Raw genomic sequence first — 21,947 nt, 5'->3', positions numbered from 1 at the left:
CGTCCGGGGTGCCCGTCGCTTGTGTCGGTGTGTGAGTCGCGTCCGTGGCCGACAGGTGCCGGAGAGAGCCTGTGTCTACCTAGACACGGTGTTTGGTGACCCGGCGCGCCTCCTGGCCGCGTGCCAGGTCAGCTCTGAGGAGCGGGCGTGACACCGGTCGCGGCGCGCCGGCCACTCATCGGAGGACGCGGCGCCCACTGCGCATCTGCCAGCTGCGCTGCGTGCTCACCTGCGGCACAGCCAGTCTGTCCTCCCAGGCTCTGCGACCCTCGTGCAATAGAATTGGCTGTGAGCATAGACATGATCAGCCTGGACCGAACATGTGACCCGTTTTTATTTTTTTAACACGGTCGGTTGGGGGGGTCAAATTGACCCACAGAAGGTTTTTCCAGGATGGTTTCCGAACGGCGCGGCGTGGCCGCGCACAATTTTGCATAGCAGTAGACAATTGAAAAGCGGATCGTTTGATATTACAAAATTTAGATGTGCCTGGTAAGGTCGCTGACCTATGGCAGGTCAAAGTCAGGCCATGGTTTCAGCGGAGACAGTTCCTAGGGAATCGTTCAATCTGGTACAACGAGTGTTTGGCGAAGCCATACATCTCTGAGATGCTTTCTTAGGCGCTAAAAATATTGAATGAGCAAATAACGTTGACCGAAGGTCAGATATAAAGGTCAGACCAAGGGCAAAACCAACGGATTTATTACTCTAGGGCTTACTGTATGTGATATTTTCTGGTGCTCATTTCGAATTTATTTGCAGCAGGAATCGCATGATATACCTTCCATTGACTTTTTAGAGGTCAGAACAGGTCATTGACCTAGGATGACCCGAGTCGACATTTTGTTTTAGAAACATACTGCCTAGCGTAATCTTTGTCGCTTATTCAAATGTAAAACTCAGAGCAGTCTTGTATGATTTTGGTCACCATGACCTTCAAAAGGTCAAACAAGGTCACTGCCCTAAAACAGGCTTGTGACCTTTTGCTTAGAAAGAGTTGCCTAGGTTGTGGGGCACTTAGGAGACCAACCTAGAATTCGACCTTGTTTGACATTATTTGACCTGAAGGTTATGACCTAGGAAGCTCAAACTTTGACCTAAGTGAGTTCACGTACAGGTCAAGACACCCTGCAAATTTGGTGTTTAGCTATCTTAGTTCCTGAGATTTCAGGGGTCAAATTTACCCCCCCCCCCATCCGAGCGAAGGGTATCTAGCCGGCCACCCGGGCGCGTGTTAACATGAGTCGGTGCATGCACTGCGAGATGATTCTTGCGGCGTGCCGCAGTGCGCGTGTTTGGGAGATTCTCCTGTTCGTGTCGTACTGTGTGCCTATGGCTTGCATTGTTGTGTGAGCGGAGTTCGTGACCGCTGCGGTGTGTTCAGCCGAGGTATGCCGTATGTATGCCGAGGTCCTCGCCGCCGGTGCCGCAGGTGCCGCCGCTGTGTCTGGACACTGTTGGCTGGAAGTGACGCGTACAGGAGTCGTGTGACGGCGATGCGGACGACTTTAGCCGCCCAGATTGAGCGTTGGGTCCCTAATAAGCCCGAACGTGCCCCATTGGATGTGGAGTGCAACCAACATGTGGATATTACTATGTGGTGTGCACGCCCATTGGAGCCTGGGGCATGCGGCTGGCCGAAGTGCCTGAGGGTGTTGTGGTGGTCAGCTGCGCCTCAAATGTACTAGGCGTGCCTGCTGGACGGGTCAGGCGTCTCTGCGGGACCGGATGTTGAGCTCTAAACGACGTTTGGGGTAAGGTTATGAGGTGCCAACATTTGAACTTTGTAAAAGGCGTCAGAAAGTCCGTTGGTGTAGTGGCCGCCCGCATCTGACATCGTCCTCTCGCTTAAAAGCGAGAATGGAGTAACTTGTGAAATACAGAAGCTCTGTGACAAGCTCTTGTTGCTCTTGAAGTGTGCAGCGGCTCGTACTAGCAGCAAGACGCGTGGTGCGGATTGGGACGAGCAAGGCGGTGACAGTTTTGAGCTCAGCTGTTATGAAGATGATCCCATAAACTTAACTAGCTTTTGGAGCCAGGCACTTACAGCAAACGACACCGGGTTTAGTCAGTGCGTTGCAAAGCCCACGTTTTGTGGGAATCCAGCAAGAAGAGGTCCACAAAACGCGACATGCGACTCGAGATGTCCAAGTGCAGTGCTAGAAAGGCCAAAGATCACATGAACCTGTGGTCACTAGTTAAAAAATCGCTTGGGATTGACCGTTTTCTGAGAGTTTTGACTCACCATGCTTGCAGCCCCGTCCGTGAAAACGTTTGAACTTAATCTGTGTGTCCGTGGCTGCTTTATTTCCTGACGATGCCATCGTGACTAAAGATGGTCCGCTTTTTTACAAAACGGCACTCGAGTCGCCAGCGCAATTACGAAAAACCACGCTGATGATTGAGCGCACAGGAACTAAAAAGTGGCCGCAATCTGTCCTCCCTGTCTTCCGGTTGACGTATTTTACATCTGACGCGCCTGATGACTGTTGACAGAGGCACGCCAGTCAGTGTTGAGCACACGATGAGCTGTCGAGCGTGCGTTCCCGCCCCGCCGGTGGTGACGCGCCCTGGAGTCCGGTCCGGCTCCTGACCGCTGCGCCGCTTGCCCGCCGGGCGAGGCAGGGGGCGCCGGTGTGGGTGCGCGGGCGACGATAAGATAGCACCGTATCCGACGACTGGCGCGATCGCAGGCTCGCTCACTCTGAACCCGGTCGGCTGCGACTCGGTGGGAGCAGTTCGTCCGCGTCCGGCAGCCGGCAGTTGGCGAGCGGGCCGAGATGCGTCTGACAGTGGCCGTGGTGACGCTGCTGGCGGCGGCCGCCGCCTTTGACGTGGAGGACCTGCCTCCGATCGACACCATAGCGGACCAAATCAACTCCGGCCAGGTGCCAGCCGAGCGTGTGGCGGAGATGGCGCGCGACGGCCAGGTACCGATCGAGTACATGATGGATGTCAAGCACAGCCTGACGCCCGAGGCCAAGCGGCGCGTGGCTGAGGCCATGCACCGCCACAGCACGCCGGCCCCGCCGCCGCCAGTGCCCCAGGAGGCCGGCGACGACGAATACGAGTACTACGAGGAGGAGCCGGAGGAGCCGGAGCTGGAGCCGGAGTCGGAGCCAGAGCCGGAGCAACCTGAAGTGGAGCCGAGCCGGGGCGAGCCGGCCACCTATCTGGAGCCGGAGGAGGCACCGGCCGAACCCCGGCTGCGGGCTGGCCAAGCGACGGCCGGAGATGGCCGCCTTCGGGAGGACGGCACCGGCGGCGGCGGCGGCGGCAGTTCCGACGGTAGGTTGGACTCACGTAGCTCTCCTCCGTACTGGTGGGAGCTTGCGGCGGGACACGTCCTGCAGCCTTGTCATTTGGTGGGGTGTGGGCTGCGGCGGGACACGCCCGGCAGCCCTGTCATCTGGTGGGGGGGGGGGGGGGGGCTGCGGCGGGACACGCCCGACAGCCCCGTCATCTGGTGGTGGGCGGGGGAGTTGTGGCGGGACACGCCCGACAGCCCCGTTATCTGGTGGTGGGCGGGCGAGTTGTGGCGGGACATCTAAGCATTGTTTCCCGACACAGTTTGTCATGAGCCCCCCAGATGCATTTGCCCTCGCCCCGATTCGCCGCTTTTCTTCACGCGGACTGATAATGGAAAGGGTGCGATCCTTTGTCGTTTCCACACTAACCAAGAAGGAGCTTAGCAGAAGATATCATTAGATTGTTTTTTACCGGAGAGGTACCCTCAATAGACCTTACGGGGTTTCATCGCCCCTCCCCCCATCAGGGCGGAGGTAAAGAGGACGTGGCGCTACGGGTCCGGCGTGGTGCTGTCCACCCGGCCCTGGCCCGGCAGTCTCACCGGCCTGGTCTGACCGTGCCTCGGCCCCGCAGGTGGCGTCATTCCTGTGCCCCGTCCGGGTGATGTCATCGATGACGTCAGCGCGCTGAGGATCCTCGGCTTCTACTCCAGACAGGAGTCGCAGGTGTGCACCGGACGCTTCCAGAATCTGTACAACTTCTACACAGCCGACCGGACGCTGGGACCCACCAAGGTAGGTCGAGTACTGCGGACATCGAGTGGGCAGGTGCCCCATACTCACCCCGCGATCATGGCTCGGAGTTTAAGCCCTCGGTTGCTTTGGTTTCGCCACCCACCAGCACGAGGGCTGGGATCGATGGAGTCACCTCGAGTCGTGAACCTTCGTCGATTCCACATCCAAAACACTACGACACAAATTTAAAAAGAGGCCGGCAGTCCCATTTGTCGTCAAGGATGCTCCGATGCGTGTGCAGAACGTCTGCTTACGACACGGTCATGTTTTTCCACCTGCCAGAACGGAGCACACAACGTCGAGTCATGTTTGTACCGTCCCGACGCAGCCCTTCGTCTTCCCACAGAACAGGATTGGTCCAAGTAAAAGCATGCAACACTTCCTACAACATTTGTTTGCAACGGGAAGCAATGAGTCGTCTGGGATCGTCCCATGAATTGCATGATCTTGAACTTACCACAGGAATGTACGTCAGTGCTGTTGGTGCACCGTAGAAGTTGCATTTCTATTACTTTGAGCATGTTTCAAGACTTAACTCAGGTGACTTTTAACAAGACACGCTTATGATGCCGTGCCTATGGCACGGCACTGCCAGTCATGCTCATGACATACAACTTAGCACCCTCAGAACTGCCTGACAGCAGGATGTGGCGTAGGAAATACGAAGTAGGCCATGCGGAGCTCTAGTTTCCTTTTTTATCCCTTGGGAAGTGAGGTCCTATGGAAGCGAACTGGCGTGGTGAAAAGCGCTAATTTTGGTTGTTTTTCGTGTACACTCTTATCAGGTCTCAGTTTCATGACGATGTGCCGAAAAGTTCGATATGTTTTTTGAAAGACCTGCTGGAAAGGGGTCGGTAGCTATCAGGCTGTATCATCATGGAAGTTTTTTTTTCAAAGGTAGCGCGACGCGCGTGGTCGTGCATCTCCTTACGTGGCACCCACGACTGAAGTGGCCATCTCGCCCAAATCCTAAGGCGTACCCCACTCCACATGATTTGAACAAGTGTCACAGTGACCATATTGCCTAAATCCCTATGTGCTTTGTCCCTCCCCTTCCCCCCCATATAATTTGAACAAGCCCAACGCGGGAGCTGTTGCACCGCCCACTGCACCTTCCTTCAAGGAAGTGTTCCAAGTTTGTAGGGGGGCTTAAACTGACATAGTCATTTTGAGGATAATTCGGTGCATTTCACAGCCCTGCCTTTCTTTGCACCTCAACTCTTCTGGATTCTGAGCTACACTCCCACAAAGATGTGCAGACTTTTCGAGGAAGCTGTTCCAAGGTCATCCAGGAATTCATGATGCCATCATGTCATTCAAATCTCGCCATTCCATTGGTCATGCGGCGATCAAGACCTAGAAAAATAACATTGTCAATTCGTTCATATCGGACATTTTGAGCAGGGTTTCCAGATACAACGACCGTTAATTGACACAACATCAACGTTGTGCAAAATACGATGACTTCATAAAACAATGACGTAATAAAAAGTATATTCACTAAGCGGAGAAAGTGTATTGCTTAGTGCAGGATTTTCCACTTGAAAGCATACTAGCAGTTATAAGTGAGCCTATTTCATCAGATCTGATGCTTGCTTCATTATCTTCAAGTGTGAAACATTCCTTTGGAACAGTGCTTGTTCCTGCTTGCCAAAGCCACTCCAGCCGCATGAAGATCATGCCATACTGACGGAGCTAGACTAGCATCATGCCATGCCGGCGCAGCGAGACTGACATCTAGCTATACCGGCGCAGCGAGACCAACATCCAGCTATACTGGCGCAGCGAGACTGACATCAAGCTATACCAGCGCATCGAGGCCGACATCATGTCATACTGGCGCAGTGAGACTGGCATCTAGCCATACCGGCGCAGCGAGACTGACATCCAGCTATGCCGGCGCAGCGAGACTGACACCATGTCATACCGGCGCAGCGAGACTGACATCCAATTACACTGGAGCAACGAGACTGATATCATGCCATACCGGCGCAGCGAGAATGACATCTAGCTGTAACGGTGTAGCGAGACTGACATCTAGGTATAGCGTCGCAGCGAGACTGACATTTAGCTATACCGGTGCAGCGAGATTGATATCATGCCATACCTGCGCAGCGAAATTGACATCACGCCATACCGGCGCAGCGAGACTGACATGCGAGACTGATGCCGATAAACACGTCTGGCGGGGAAGTGGGCTACAATCAGGTCAAAGTCATCGCCGTCTGAACGTTGGCCGAGCAAGAGCGGATTACCCTGCTGGCGGAGGCCTGTTCTAGCTGCCCGCGTCTCGCCTGGAGCACGACATAACTCTGCCCAGGCCAAGCCTCTGCAGTAGCCTGGGCGTGCCAGTCATTGCTCCCTCGGCAAGATTGTCTCATTCTGACTAACGCAAGGAATCGAAATCGCTGGTAGCCGTCGTTGGAATGACGCCAACTCCCTCCAGGCTAGGAAAGATCTTGAGCCGTAATTTCAGCCTTGATCTCACTTCATTTGCAAGTGTCTGGTGTTTCTTTCAAGTATTTCAAGATTTCGAGAAAACTAGCACTACACATCAAACCGAACGTGTCTGATATAACAATAAGTAAAAAGTACAAAAAGGTGGCATTGTTCCTTTACATGTCAAAAACTAATCAAGATAGAGCCACGCAAAAAAAACAGTGCTGGAAAACATTTATCAACTTGCATTACATATGCACATTCGAAAAAGGTAGATATGACCTTTGGCAGGTCAAGACAGGCCAAAGTGGTCAAACAGTCACTTTGTGATCCTTTCTGTTATTTCAAGAGTGTTTCCGCATTGTTGCATGCTGCAACAATGCGGAAGACTGCGCTGGACAACACTTCGAAAACTCTCAGATACACACTAGTGAACACCGACACATGTGGGTTGTGACGAGTCACGTCAGGTCAAAGGGGTGAAGGTGAGTTTTGGATTGACACGTCTGTCTATATCAATGACTGAATATGCCACATCAATGGAGAAAACGGGGCAAGAACGACCTTATTGTACTGCTAGATATGCGCCATTATGTCTTAATTCGTATAACCTTTAAACGGCGAAATGTACTTCCTAAGTTTGAGCTTGTCCCGTCTGACCTAGGATGACCTGATTCTACAAAACCACCAAAACGATGTCAACGCGCGCTCAAAGGAGGGTCAATTTGTCCCCACAATTCTTTTTTTGCGGTTTTCGAATGGTTTCCGAGTGGCGCGCTGTAACCGCACCAAATTTTTATGAGCTGTAGAAAATTGAATAACAGGTCGTTTGGTATCAAAAATTTAGATGTACCTTGCGGGGTTGCTGACCTATCATAGGTCAAGGGCGGGTCATGGATTCAGTGGCCACAATGTCTAGGGAATCGTTTAATATGATTCAATAACGGAGTTTTAGACGAAGTTATACAGCTTTGTGACAGTTTCTTAGACACCATGGCAATTGAAGGAACAAATTTAATTGGCCTAGCGTCAGGTATAAAGGTCAGACCGAGGCCAAAGCTAACCTGCTTTGTTGCTCTAGAGCTTGCTGTATGAGATGGTGTCTAGTGTTCATTTCGAATATCTTTATAACAGGAATCGCAGTATATATCTCTAATAGGCCTTTTGAATGTCAGAACAGGTCACTGACCTAAAATGACCCAGGTCAACATTTCGTTTTTAGCAACATGCCACCCAGTGTAATAGTAATCGACGTTTGTTTAAATGCCGCTCAGAGCAGTCTTGTATAATTTTGGTCAACATGACCTGCGAAAGGTAGAAAAAGGTCACTGACCTTCAATGAGTACCGGAGGCCTTTTGCTTAGAGGAGGCTCGTAGGTTCTGGGGACACTTTGGACATAAATCTGAAGTTTGACCTTGTTTGGACCCTTTCGACCCAAACGTCATGATCTAGGATTGTTAAATTTTGACACCAGTGCGCTCACATACAGACCAATACACCGTGTGAATTTGATGCTTCTAGCTCTCTTGATTTTTGTGATCTCAGGGGTCAAACTGACCCCCACCCGAGTGAAGGGGATTCTTCCAGCTCCCCCGGGCGCACGAATCGCTACTGTTAGGAGCTTTAGATTTATTTTATGATGTGTTGCCGTAATGTAAACTCGGGTGCCCATAACTTAAGCTCCGTGCTACCGATCCGAATTTACCGTTCAAAATCTATATTGGAAAACATAGGGGCCTCTGAACTCCATCCTCCCACCCTCGCAGGGCGTGGGCTAGCAGACGGGCTCAAGGACATCACGTATAACATATTGACATTGCGTAATATGTGAAAATGATGCAATATCTTGACACGACGCAACATGTCAACATCTTTCACCAGATAAAGTGCCTGATTTTGCGGCGTGGTGGCGACAGCAGCCATCGCGCTGCGCGTGTCGCCTGGTGACCGGTGGTGTCGCGGCGACTGGACCCCATTACCGGCGTCTGTCGTGTCCGTCTCGTCCAGGTGGATGCCGAGGTCGAATACCTCAGGCTGTGGCGTGAATTCGCCACAAACGCCACCAACCTGGACTTGTCTTCACTCGACCGAACTGACCTGGTGGAGCTGTTCATGGTGCTCAAGCATGGTGGAGTTTCGATGCTGAGCGACCAAGATCTGCGTGAAGTAAGTCGAGGGTGGTCGGCAGCTGACTGGGGTTAATTGAGGGTGTTCAGTAGCTGACGAAGTAAGTCGGGAGTAGTCAGCAGCTGACTGAGGTGAGTTAAGGGTGGTCAGCAGCTGACTGAAGGGAGTCAGGGGAGGGGGGGGGGGGGGGTCAGCAGTTGCCGGAGCGAGCCAGGCACGATCAGCTGGCTGAGAGACCGAGGGCGATCAGTTGGCTGAGATGAACCGGTGAACACGCTGATATTTCGCCAGTTCTTCGACTGGATTTATTTCCGTTTTCAATGCGAGTGGGGCTGGGTTGGGAATGGAGGCTTTCAGTACGAATGAAATACTAAGCACAGAACAATCGAACCGCCCTCATCAGTTGAAGTTTAAAATGTGTCTTGCTATGTGACCACACTCGATGTATATGACGCAACACAAACTTCATCATGAACGGCAGCATGAACAACTTGCCACTCACACACATGACATAGTCTTGTTCGCGTTCAGCGAAGTGTCTCATGTGACATATCATATCAAGTCCAGCCTCTGATAACCTCAACGGCCTGCACGAATGCGTTGCTTAAAGGTCCCTGCTACCACAGGCATGCTGCGGTTGAGCTCTGTATAGCTGACTTATGCTCGGCGACTGCCTCTGATGCTGCGCTGTGACCGGAAGGAGGACCAGTAAAACGCTGCCCATGTTTGGCTTCGATCATTGTTCCCAACATCACGCCATCATGCTGCTCCTCAGCTGGTGACAGCCATGACCAACTTGGAGACAACCTTCGCCGGAGCCAAGATTTGCGACTACTTTGAGAAGAGCCGCTGTAATCTGAATCTGTACAAAGGTGAGCGGTGCAGAGGCTGGCCCACGGCTGGTCAGGCCGCATGTGCACCTATGGCTGGGACGGACGCATGTCTGAGATCCGACAAGCCAGGCAGGCCAGTTCGGCGTGTGTAGTTCCGCTCTTGCTGAAGGCTAAACGTCTCGGGTGAGAGCATGTCCACGCGTCCTGTTCGGCCGGGTCGATATCTGTTGCCGGCTGTGGCGAGGCGAGCAGCGTCTGACGCCCTGACTCGGCCGTGTCGCTCACCCCCCCCCCCCCCGCCTCGTGTCAGACGTCTGACGCCCTGACTCGGCCGTGTCGCTCACCCCCCGCCTCGTGTCAGACGTCTGACGCCCTGACTCGGCCGTGTCGCTCACCCCCCGCCTCGGGTCAGACGTGCGTGTGAAGCTGGCCTACTCGGCCGTGTCGCTCACCCCCCGCCTCGTGTCAGACGTGCGTGTGAAGCTGGCCTCTTCCACGAACCGCAACGAGCTCCTCCACTATTGGGTCACGTGGCGCAACCAGCTGTCGCGCAACTCGCCCCGGCTCTACGGCACCTACGTCCGCCTGCTGGACGCGGCCGCCAAGCTGCACAATTGTGAGTGCTCCGACCGGGCGGGCCCGACGCACGACCGGTCCGCTACCGACCGTATTAGCAGTTGGCACCCCCATTCCATCAGAGGATAGATGGTGTATCTGCGACGTTCGAGGGACGCCCGTGTCACGGTTTAAACTAGGCGAAGGTGGTTTGCGCTGTGTTACGGTGCCCGTGCGGTGTTCTTGGAATGTGGAGAGATTATGTCCTCAGGGATGGACTCGCACTGCGCTTCGCGGTTTCCTTTTGGGACATGAAGCTCATTAAGTGAATAAAATATGGTCCCGTTTTAATTTCATACTCATAAATCGTAAATATCCAAAATGTGCTGCGCTTGAAATCACTCCTCTATTTCACAATGACGCGAGGAGGGAGATGGCACAATGACACAATGACGTGTGCACACTAGCACCATGAAGGTCACCCGTCTGGTCGTCTGTGGCCGGTGACCGCACCTCCGTTGTCCTCACAGCCAAATCGAACGCCTGGGACCTGGTCATGTACCCGTATGCGCACGGAAACATGCGTGACCTGCTCAGCCAGCTGGAGCGCATCTGGGAGAAGGAGATCTCGCCCATGTACTGGCAGTTGCACACGTACGCGCGGTACCGACTGCGCGAGCGGTATGGTTCCGATGCGGTACCAGAGCGCGGCGCGATCCCGGCGCACCTGCTGGGCAGCCTGGAGGCGGACGACTGGAGCCCGCTGGAGCACCTGCTGCAGCCCGTCGCCAACGCCAGCCGGCTCGACTTCCACCGGCGCTGCATGGACCACGTCAGTTGGCGCGACCCCGACAGAAACTAGCAGCGACGCAGCTAGGATTTCGCTCCGGAGGGGCCAAAGCGGTGCATAGGGGGCTTTTTCAGCCAACGGACCCCATTCTAACCCTATCGCGGCCCTGTTTTTACCAAGGCCTCAAAGATCATTCTTTGATGTTTTAGAAGCCTGGCCCTAGACACCTCTCTCTGGCCCCGGAAGGGCATGGTTCCAGAGGCCCCTCCCATTGACTACGTCACTGGCCAGCAGACGTCACTGGCCAGCATCAGCCATTGACTGTCACTGGCCAGCATCCCCCATTGACTACGTCACTGGCTAGCATCATCCATTGACTACGTCACCGTCCAGCATCACACATTGACTATGTCACTGGCCAGCATCACTAATTGACTATGTCACTGGCCAGCATCACCCATTAACTATGTCACTGGCCAGCATCACTCATTGACTATGTCACTGTCCAGCATCACTCATTGACTTTGTCACTGGCCAGCATCACCCACTGACTACGTCACTGGCCAGCATCACTCATTGACTATGTCACTGGCCAGCATCACTCATTGACTATGTCACTGGCCAGCAGACGCACCTGTGCGCACACGGCGGTCGCCAGGCCCCGTAATCCAGCCCACAGAGATGGTTTCTTTTGGGACTGTTTTTTCGCCTTCCTGTCATTTTTGGCACTCGCACTTGCGTGCTTGCCGTTGATTTATCTGTTTATCATGTCTCGTTTATAACGGCTCAGGGTGGTGGTGGCTGTACTTGCCATAACTTACTTGCAGAACGTCGAGGTGCGTGACCTGAGGAGGGAGGCCGGCGTCCTGTACACGCGACTCGGTCTGAACGGCACCCTGATTGATGACGCCATGTACTCGAAGCTGAACGTGGCTGCACCTGGCAGCGACAGCGTGCTCTTCCTGCCGCGTGTTTTGGATCGCTGCTACTCGACTTACCGCAAGCAGATAGCCATGTGAGTCTGTCGCTTTGAGCTCCGCTTTGCCGGCGTGGAAGTCTCGCGGCGGCGCTAATCTAGCAGTGTTTGCCGGAACACGCCTTTGACGTTGATCACTGGGAGGCATTGCAGTTCCAACAAACCAATCCGTCTCTTGTAGCTTCGTGATTTAACGGATGGAGTAGAAGGTGATACGTAACAGACTGACTCTTGGTTGGCTCTCGACTATCAGTCTGTATCCACGTGAAGAGCAGATTTATGAAGCGTGTCGCTCAGCCCTCACGCTTGCTTTGAAGTTGGACTGCCGCCCGTACACACTGCCGTCCGTGTCGTCATTTGAGCCGTCTTTATTCCTCGGCAGAGCGATCTACCCCACCAACACCACTCTGTCCGACTACATCGAGTTGGTGGAGCTGTCTGGCACCGTGCACAAGTTCAACGAGCGCGCCCAGTCAATGTTCGCCGACAACTTCGGCTTCCCATACAAGGACAGAGAGGGCTTCCGCGGCTACGGTAGGCCATCAGGCGAGAGCCGGCCGTACTCAGCGCATCGACGCTCAGCGCGGCCTCCTATCTCACGCATGTCAGGCACCTGAGGTTGTGGCCTCTTGTTCGATTACTCGGTCTCGAAGGCGTTCAAGCCTGGACCAGTTGACCAGGGGCAGCAGCCCTGAAATTAAGAGATTGTAGAGATAAGCGCTGCGTTTCCGGGTTTCAGCTGAGTGCCTGTGATATCTGTGACACCTGTGGCACCTGCCACATCTGTCATACATGTCACATCTGCCACTCCTGTCACATCTGTCACATCTCTCACATCTGCTGTCACACCTGTCACACACATCGCATTTCTCGAATCTGCTGTCACACCCGTCACACCTGCCACATCTGTCACATCTGTCACACCTGCTGTCACACCTGTCGCACCGGCCACGCCTGTCGCATCTCACATCTCTCACATCTGCTGTCACACCTGCAACACCTGTCACACCTGTCACGCATGTCACGTCTGTCACGCCTGCCTCGCCGGCGGCAGGGCTGGACCTGGCCATCGGCGGCGCTCGTGCGCTGGCCGCCGTATCGCCGCGGGGTCTCAGCAGTATGCTCGGCTTCCAGTCACTGAGCGACAACAACGGCACGCAGCTCAACCTCCAGATGGCCCACATGCTCAAGGTGGGCAGGGCGACACAGCAGGGCAGGGCGGCCCGCAGTCAGAGTACTCGCCGTGCGACTGGCTCCGTCGCACCTGTCAGCCCTTGTGACGGATGTGACAGCTCGAACCGTGCCGGACGACGCGGCCAAGCGAGCGGTCAACATCTTGACTATCTGTCGGACGGCCTGTTGTAGGGATACCCAAACATGTCATGGCTTCATGTCTTCATGTCTTTTTCGGTTTGCTCTTTGCAAGACACGCAGCGTATTGTGTGCTTGTGGTCTACCATGCGCACGTGGTCGCGTTGGCTGCTCTTGTGCAGCAATGGACGCCCCGGTCCCTACTGACTCCGTCATGCCGCACACTTTCTTCTTTACCACCGTCCGTAGTCGTGCGACTCCGTTCATATCCTAGTTCGCCTTGACCTGTCTCTGCTGACTCCGGCATGCTCACACCGCCCTGCTCATCCTGTCCGACTTGCTATGTCCTAATGACCCCGTTCTGCTGGCTCTGCCCTTCTGATCCTACCACTCTGTCCTGCTGACCCCTCTTTGCTCCGACTTCTTCGAGTCTCTGTGGCCATCTTGACCTGCTGACATTTTCCCGCAGACACCGACTTTCTTACCCTTTTCAAACCACATCTGGTGCCCTTGCCCAGCTGGTTGTCCTGCCCGGACCATGTGCTGTTGAGCTAGACCCGGTGCCCCTGCTGAGCTGGAGTCGTTGTCCAAGCTGAGCTGGATCCGGTGCCCCCGCTGAGCTGAACCTGGTGTCCCTGCTGAGCTGGAGCCGGTGTCGCTGGTGGGCTGGAGCCGGTGTCCCTGGTGAGCTGGAGCCGGTGCCCTGCTGACCCGGCTCTGTGTTGCCAGCTGCTGCCGCGGATCGCCGCCTCCATGGCGGCCCTGCGCTGGCAGGCGGATGTCATGACTGGATCGGTCCCCGAGTCGGAGTACAACAGCAAATGGTGGGAGTACAAGTGAGTTGTCGACCCGTCCGCGCCACACCTCCAGCATCGGCGGCTGTCAGCGCGCACTTGTTGGTTCCTGACACCGTCACCAGACAGTGGTGCACATGTCCGCTGTCCAGGGACGGCCGCGGGATGGACGCTGTGAGCGTAAAGTCAACTAACCGTGAATGGGCGCGCGCGAGGGATGAGCGCGTGTGAGCGGGTGGGCACCGGAACCCGGCGTGTTTTCAGTGTCGGTGTAACCGTATGCCGGGCTGGACAGGAAGGTGTACCAGGGCGTCTCGCCGCCCGAGGCCAGGGACGAGACGCACTTTGACGCCTTCGCGGACGGCACCCTGACGCTGCCCAGCTACCACATCAGGTGAGTGGCGGCCGGTCGGCGTCCAGCCGCGCAGACGGACCGCCACGGCTGCCCGGCCGGCGAGCTCGTCATGAGAGAGCCACGCTGCGTCTGGCCGGATATACCGTGATCGCTTGTTCGTGACATGGCGGCCGATTTCACAAGAAAGATCGCGTGATCCCCTCTCGCGTGGATTTAGCGACCTGAGCGCTGCTCGGCTCTGGACACTATATACCGGCAAATTGTGCGCGACAAGAGAGATCAGTAGGCTGGTGGTCCCACAACATTCACCATCTCCGTTTCCTTTGAGCATACCTGGTGCGGTGGTTTGCTCCTTCACCACATACATTATGTACTTCAGACAATCGTAAGTAAAGCGTGCGTCAAGGACCTTGGAAATGGTTACATTGAAGGCAGTGTTCCATATGTGTATGTGGTTTTGAACTGGAACATCCATCTTGAAAATCATTCGGTACAGTTTACTTCCCTGCTCTTCTTAAAACCTAAAACCCTCTAGTTTCCAAGCTAAACGCCCGTGAAGATATGTAGACCATTTTGGGGAGAATGGTTTCAGGTCACCCAGGCATCCATGACGCCATAATAGTGTTATTTAAATCCTGACATCCCATTGGTCATGTTGCGATCAAGACAAAAAGAAGACTGCCGAGTCGTTGATGCCTGGCGTTCGTGAGCAGGATTTTGAGATATAACAGCCGTCGACTGGCTCTCAATCAATGTTGTGCAAGGTACGATGACGTAATCAAGCAGTGACATATTGAGGAATATATTTACTGAATAGACAAATGGTGTTCTCTTGAGCGTTATTTTCTATTTAAAAGCACACCAATAGTTATAAGTGAGCTTGTTTCATCACATCTGATGTTTGTTTCGGTACCTTCAGAGTTGGAACATTCCCTTCAATGAATGTGTCATGTGTGTGTCTTTTACCTTCAACGTGTCGCAGTTCAGTGACCACAGTCCGATAGCTGTCGTGCTTGTCATGACCCAGTCGCGCGACATTTGAATGTCGCCAGCTTGCTTCCCATCCGTTTGGCTGTTTCGATAATGTCACACGGAATGCTCGTGGGAATCTACCAGACCTGATGGCGCCGGTGGTGTAGCGGAACAGGACGCGGCACCTGTAAGCAAGGAGCGGCAGCTGGCTGTGTTCGCACCCCGCGGAGAGCGACCAAGCCTCTCCGAGCGGGCCAATCGCGTGCTGCGTACGAACCTGTCATGACGTCTTATGTTGTGCTCCAGATATACCACTGCCCGTTTTAACCACAAGCTTGAGCAAAACTATCCCATGCCTCTAACCACTTAGGTTGAACGGTCAGTGTGCACACAAAACGTTTGGTAAACGAGGACTCGCATCCCTATTAACTCAGACAAACATTGCCAGCGAAATATCCATGTAATTCCTCACAAAGTTATCACTTGGCTCATGACTAACAGAATCCGCTTTCTAGAAGCTTAATCGCGCTGATGATTTCTACATACCCGATTTTAACAGGAACCGAGCTTGGTCATTTTCTTTTTACGTGAATGATGAGGCTGGCCTTACATCTGGCCGTAGCACCAATGTCGCGACGCACTGCGGACTGCCGCGGCCACCGCCTTACTGTGCCACCGGCTCAACTTGTCCCGATCCGCCCCTGTAGACGTTGGCTGGCCCCGGAGTTGGAGATTGGGTTCTCGGCAGAGCCCGAACCCAAAGCTAGGTCAACCTTCTCACCTACTTATTGTATGCGGTGCTCGGTCGATTCGCACTTCTTTCATTTCCCTATTGGCTGACGGCTGTCTCCGCGGGCGGAGCTGTGCAGCTGGTGGCGGACTCGCCGTCGCCGGCCTGACCCGGCGGCAGGTCAGCGTCTGGTGGCGCCGATCGTGCTGACGGTGTGGCTCGCCGTGCCGCAGGCGGCTGGTCGGCGGTCTGGCCATGTTCAGCGTGCACAAGTACCACTGCCGAATGTATGGTGACGTGAACGAGCCGCTGTCCCAATGCGCCATTCTCGATAACCTGCAGCTGGGGGTCAACATCAGGTGGGTGCTCCTGGTGTGACGTGAGCGAGCCGCTGTCCCAGTGCGCCATCCTCGATAACCTGCAGCTGGGGTTCAACATCAGGTGGGTGCTCCTGGTGTGACATGAGTGAGCCGCTGTCTCAATGCGCCATCCTGGATAACGTGCAGCTGGGGTCAACATCAGGTGGGTGCTCCTGGTGACACTGCGGCCAGACAGGCAGCCCGCTCTCTGCACCCTAGGTCACGACCTTGGCTCGTGATCAGACCAAGAGACGTGCACTCGGTGGGGACTCAACGCGCGGGGCGTCACGAGGGATCGTCCTGGACCGTAGTGGTAACGTTCGCTCTCCATCAGCACCGGATTGGGCTATTCTTACTCCGAGGACGTTAAAGTGAACTTGGATGCTCAGAGCTTGTCCCGAGTATGAATTTTGTATGTTCCGTTAGCGAGTTGCTTGGCTCCGGACTGTCTTGATCGGGAACGAATCGGAAGATGCTGCCGGCTGAGTAGATTTACAAAACCGTGCCAAGACCTTGCCACATCCCTTAGGAAAACATTTCACAGCTAACGTCACGAACGGAACCAGTCGTCACAGAGTCAGCGCGCACGTCCAATACAGTGTCCACACACGTCTTCGATAGTAATGTTTTGGTCGGCGGCTGAAGCCATGTGCTTGAGTGAGCGGCGTAACTGCCTCGTGCGCCTCCTGCCTCGTGACGAGCGCCGGCGTGCTGTGTCTGCGGCAGGAATGTGCTAGTGAAGGGAAACTCGAAGCCGTTCGGGGACCAGCTGATGCAGCTGACGGGCCAGGCCCAGCTGTCCGGCCAGGCCATGGTGGAGCAGCTGCAGCCCGTCACCGAGTGGCTGGTGCAGTTCAACAATGCTGTGAGTAGCCGCAGCTCGTCAGACGGAGGAGCATGGCGCCGGCCAATGCAGCCGTTCAACTAGCGTGGTATTGGGTTGTACTTTTGGTTTGATGCGTGCAAGTGGTGATGCACGCGCACCTGAGTGAGCAGCCGGACGTGGTTACGCTCACCGCCGACACCAGTCCCCGGCGTTATGCCGCGTCGCGTGAGCCACCGATGGCACCGCTCTGTCGACGCGATGTTGACGAGGGCGGTCCCACAGACGGACCCAAGCCGCCGGGACGGCGAGAACAACCAGACAATCGCCATCATCGTGGGCGTCGTGATCGCCGTCATCATCCTCGGCCTGGTCGTCTTCTTCATCGTGGCCAGGAGACGGCAGACCAACAAGGTACACGCGGGCCACCTTGGTCGTGAGCAACGATAGTCCAACAGATAGTGTCCTTTGTGCCACGTGTGAGTAAAAAAGACACTTTTGGTGTGGGAAAGTGCTCCATGGGTGATTTTGACAGGGTGAGCCATTTCTGAGTACTCGGGTGTTTTTCATCACCGCCGTGTGTGGGAGCGTGTTGCGTTTTTTTCGAGTGTTTGCTACGCGCAAGGTGTGCCAGCGTGGGCTGACTCGCGCCTTGTCTCTAGGAGTACAAGAGCGCGCCGACAAGGGAAGTCAATACACCACAGGAGGCGTAAGGTGTCTCCGCCGCGGAGCCGGACCTACCGGCGCCCGGCGGTAGGTCCGTAGGATCAGCCGGACCTACCGGCGCCCGGCGACCAGCTGTCAGCAGATCCGGGCAGATCCGAACCGCCGCCGACAGATCCGGACCGCCGCCAGCGGAACGGGCTGCCGCTGTCGGCAGATCCGGACCGCTGTCGACAGATCAAGATTGCCGACAAGCCGGGACATCCACAGTCGTCAAACGGCCACCGCCACCAGAGCGAGACGGCAAGCCACTCGGCCTGTGTGCTGCCCCGGGGCTGACAGGCCAGCCCTCTGGCGGCTCGTCAAACGCGAGCAAACTAGATTAGCCTTGCAGTTAATTTCACCGGTACAATCCGACGCTAGTTTAAATGAGCGTGCACGTGTTTAGTTATTAGGAAGAATAGTTGCTTCACCTGTCACGTGTGGTGCTTGCTGCATGTATGTGCTTTTGTAGAATATGCTCTGTTACATCTAAGCTATGTAGCAAAATACGCTTCCTTCCCGTAATAATAATTTCATATCCTCGAAGGCGATACTATTTGGTGTACTCGGACATAGTTAGGAAACATATCGCTGTTTCCGCGACACGCATGCCGTATTTTTGCCAAAGCAATTTCAGACTGACGATGGCATCTTGTTTCAGCTATCACACAAATGTGCCGAAATGTTCCGCAAAATTGCCGTGTGTGTGTCGAAGATTTTTCACTGCAAGTTGTTTAGCTATAATAACACCATGCAATTACTAAGAACACGTTCCGTATGCTTCTAATCATTTTTCTACGTTATAGTATGAAGTGCGTCACTGTATAAATAGCATCGAAGCGTCTTACGGCTTTTAGAAAAATGAAATAAATGTTGTCCTACTCTGGTGAGTTCGGCCCGTCATATTCAACCGCAACTCAGCGTGTGCACTACTTTGGAAGGTCATGTCTTTTCATTGAAGAAGCAAAACTAGCTAAAGCAAAGCTAGGTGCGAATGTTGGCTTGTTGAGACCGTAACATTGTCAGACCTAACATGTGAAACACAGTCGGAGTTTCATGGCCACCGGGGCCATTTCACCATATCAACATGTAGTTCAACCGGCGCAGTTCATCTGAGTCTCACATGCGGCTCCATGGCGGGCAGCTGGCTCCGAATACCTCAGATCGCTCAGACTGGGTCATGGTCCACCAACCACGTGATGTCTTCTAGCCAGAGGAGTGCACTCTGGTCAGGTGACCGTCGGAGCGGAGCCGTGTGCGGGGCGGCCTGAGGTTTGCTCCTGTCCCGGCGCTGGGCGAGGGACAGCGGCCGCACCTACCAGTCAGAGCCGTGTGCGGGATGGCTTGAAGTTTGCTCCCATCCCGGCGCTGGGTGAGGGACAGCGGCTGCACCTACCAGTCAGAGCCGTGTGCGGGGCGGCCTGAGGTTTGCTCCTGTCCCGGCGCTGGGCGAGGGACAGCGGCCGCACCAACCAGTCAGAGCCGCGTGCGGGACGACCTGAGGTTTGCTCCTGTCCCGGCGCTGGGCTAGGGACAGCGGCCAAACCACCGGCTGATGACTGGCAGACCGGAGCGGGACTGGAGGAGATAAAGCGCGTGTTAAGGTCATTCTTTTCATGCACCTTCATGGACGCAACCAAACAATTCAAGACTCGGCGATGGCACTTGGTGAGGATGATGACAAGACCAGCAGCCCTCCCTGTTAGCGCCCGTCCCGGTTGCGATCACAATGATTTACATTAAGGTGTGTCATCAGAAACAAAACCAAGTGAGACAAATGATTGTTATGGCGCTGGAGCCCAAAAGTACACGGCATGGCAAACGTTCTTCCCAAAGACTTAAATTCGTGAGGCGCGATCCGATCAAAATACCGACGTAAACCGACGTCCGGCGTTGCAGTCACCCAATGCTGGGCGGCGTCCGCCGCCACAGGTAACACCAAGCCGTGGGCGGCAAGCGACACCAAATACCTTTGTGTAAAGAAATGATGCTACCGAGCGCTCCTTAAGCCGTCGTACGAGACTGCCCCGGCCTAAAGTCTATTATGCGGATCAGACATTTTGATTTGACAGACATTGCCCAATAGATTGTCTTTTGGCGAAAACTTTATGTGCTGTTGAGTATGAACTCGTACGAAATGCTGGTTAGCATTGCTTTAGACTTTCACTTCTCTAAGACAACTCACGTGATGCAAACAAAACTATGTGTAGGATATGACTCAGAATATATTGTCTGGTGTACAACCAAATACATATGGTAAGTTCTGCAGCCTGTACCACAGACGTAGAAGGAGGGGGGGGGGAGGGGCGGTAGGATGACCCCATGCACATCTTGCTCGTCGCCGAGCCTGTGTAGTCGATGCACCGGCCCAGACAGCAACTGCTCACAGACTGGAAACCCAAAACACGTGTTGGCAGAGATCGCACGGTAGCAGAAATACCTTCGCAGCTGAGCTTCACATATTGTCGAAGCTCCAGCTCCAGCCCCAGACGTCCCCGGCAGTGCGGCGCTGCGTCGCACTCATAGCGTAAAACCAGAAAGGGCAAGGTGGCCAGCGGTGCCTGCACTTTGTTCCGCAGCACGCAGTCGCTGAGGTTTCGCAGTGGGGGCTGTGTGACTGGTCCGTGCCAGGGAATCAGTTCGGTGTACCTCACGGCATCGAAGTTTATCGCTGAGATGACGAAGACCCTGGGCTGAAGAAGACCCTCAGTTTGCATCTAACGAGCGGCGCGACGATCGGAACCGCCTGTTCGCGGACCATGCGGTTTTGTCCCACACCATGTTCAGCAGCAGCTGTTCCGGACGGAGCCAGTACACGTTACGCTGAAGGACTGGCTGCACCGTGGCCTATGTGTGCTGCGTCAGGTCGCGGAGCAGCGCGATGCTCCGGAACAAGTTGCGTGACCCAAAGTCGCCGCCGCTGTTTTGCCGGATGGCGGACCATACCGACACATAGTGGCCGACCACGCACTGGACGAGGTTCTTGAGAGCGCTGCTGGAAGTCTTGGTAGAGATGTGAACTAGGAGCAGACCAGCGAAGTGTGTCCGCTATCGGAAAACAAAAGCGAATATATTAGAACAATTCGCTACGAACTGAGCATTAGATCATACAAAACTTACTGCGCTTCTTTAGTGTATGTAACTATGCCGCTATCCAGAGTCCTCAAATGTGACGGGATACACATCAACAAATATACTAGTCAGCATGAACCAACCAGCAAATGATGCGACATACGACGGCACAATGTATGATGATAAGTAAATGCTCAACAGTGAGCACATGAAATATCCATTGGTGATTGATGGACTTTAAACACTCATTGCTATAAACTCGAGGATAGCGCGTTTTCATGTTTACCTCACATGGTTCAATGGCCCGATTCCCCGCTGGGCCGCCACGTTTTGGACAAAGCAGTTTTGAACGCCGGAGGCCAGAAAGTACAGCAGCTGCTGGTTGATGCCCAGCTGCTGAATTAGGTTGACTGGCAAGTTTGGCACGCGCCCTGACCTAGGCGTGAGTGCCACAACGCCCCTCTCCCAGACCTCTCTAGCACAGGTCTTGTCGATGTGTCTAGAAAAAAATTCGATCCCGTGGTCGTGCCGTCCAAGCTCAGCAGCAGATGGGGGAGGTTTAGCTCGTTGCCACGCAGCTGGCAGATGAGCCAGTGTACGGGTGACTCGGTGGCCAGCTCAATCAGCCGGAACACGTCGCCTATCGTTTCGGTGTTGATCTACGATATTTGGTTTCAAGTAGCCAGTCCATCTCTGCTGTCTTGTTGAAAGGCGATGATAGCAACAACGACCTGCTTCGAGCCACCGTAGCTGTCAACCGCCAGAGCGGTGTTAATCATATCGTTAACGTTATAATCTACAGCGGCAGTGGTCTCAACCGAAACGAACAATCGGCGTCGTCACCATCTTCCACCATGTACGGAACCGTGAATGAATGCATGAATCCGTGCTCTCAGCTGCCCCGCCAGCGCTGAGACCGCTTGGTCCCGGAGCAGGCTCGGGGTCAACACTAGCAGCCATCGCTGGCTCAGTAGGCGGCGCGGGGTCAGCAATCGGCGGGGAAGGCGACTCAGGCTCAGCAGCAGACACCGCCTCATTGGCGGCCGAGCCACGACGCCCCCG

At 54.6% G+C, this 21,947-nt stretch overlaps 1 protein-coding gene and 1 long non-coding RNA gene across 2 annotated transcripts; both read left to right on the top strand.

The window, feature by feature from the left end:
* Positions 1 to 2,780: 2,780 nt before the first annotated feature.
* On the top strand, positions 2,781 to 17,213 carry LOC119111448 (angiotensin-converting enzyme-like). The gene is made up of 14 exons (XM_037235264.1): positions 2,781 to 2,990; positions 3,048 to 3,288; positions 3,883 to 4,043; positions 8,491 to 8,649; positions 9,386 to 9,482; positions 9,913 to 10,059; positions 10,529 to 10,830; positions 11,616 to 11,803; positions 12,147 to 12,298; positions 12,819 to 12,955; positions 13,805 to 13,911; positions 14,165 to 14,263; positions 16,160 to 16,285; positions 17,012 to 17,213. Exons 1-14 carry the CDS (start codon positions 2,781 to 2,783, stop codon positions 17,211 to 17,213), a joined length of 2,328 nt encoding a protein of 775 aa, XP_037091159.1.
* Positions 17,214 to 17,391: 178 nt separating this feature from the next.
* LOC119112053 (uncharacterized) lies at positions 17,392 to 18,699 on the top strand. The gene is made up of 2 exons (XR_005095675.1): positions 17,392 to 17,522; positions 17,771 to 18,699. It is a non-coding gene; the product is annotated as an uncharacterized LOC119112053 (long non-coding RNA).
* Positions 18,700 to 21,947: the final 3,248 nt, after the last annotated feature.

The sequence above is a fragment of the Pollicipes pollicipes genome, unplaced genomic scaffold (assembly GCF_011947565.3).
Source record: "Pollicipes pollicipes isolate AB1234 unplaced genomic scaffold, Ppol_2.1 Scaffold_7261;HRSCAF=8764_pilon_pilon_pilon, whole genome shotgun sequence".
NCBI lineage: Eukaryota > Metazoa > Arthropoda > Thecostraca > Pollicipedomorpha > Pollicipedidae > Pollicipes > Pollicipes pollicipes.
Note: the sequence above shows the minus strand (reverse complement) of the source record. Positions and strands in the feature narration are given on the sequence as shown.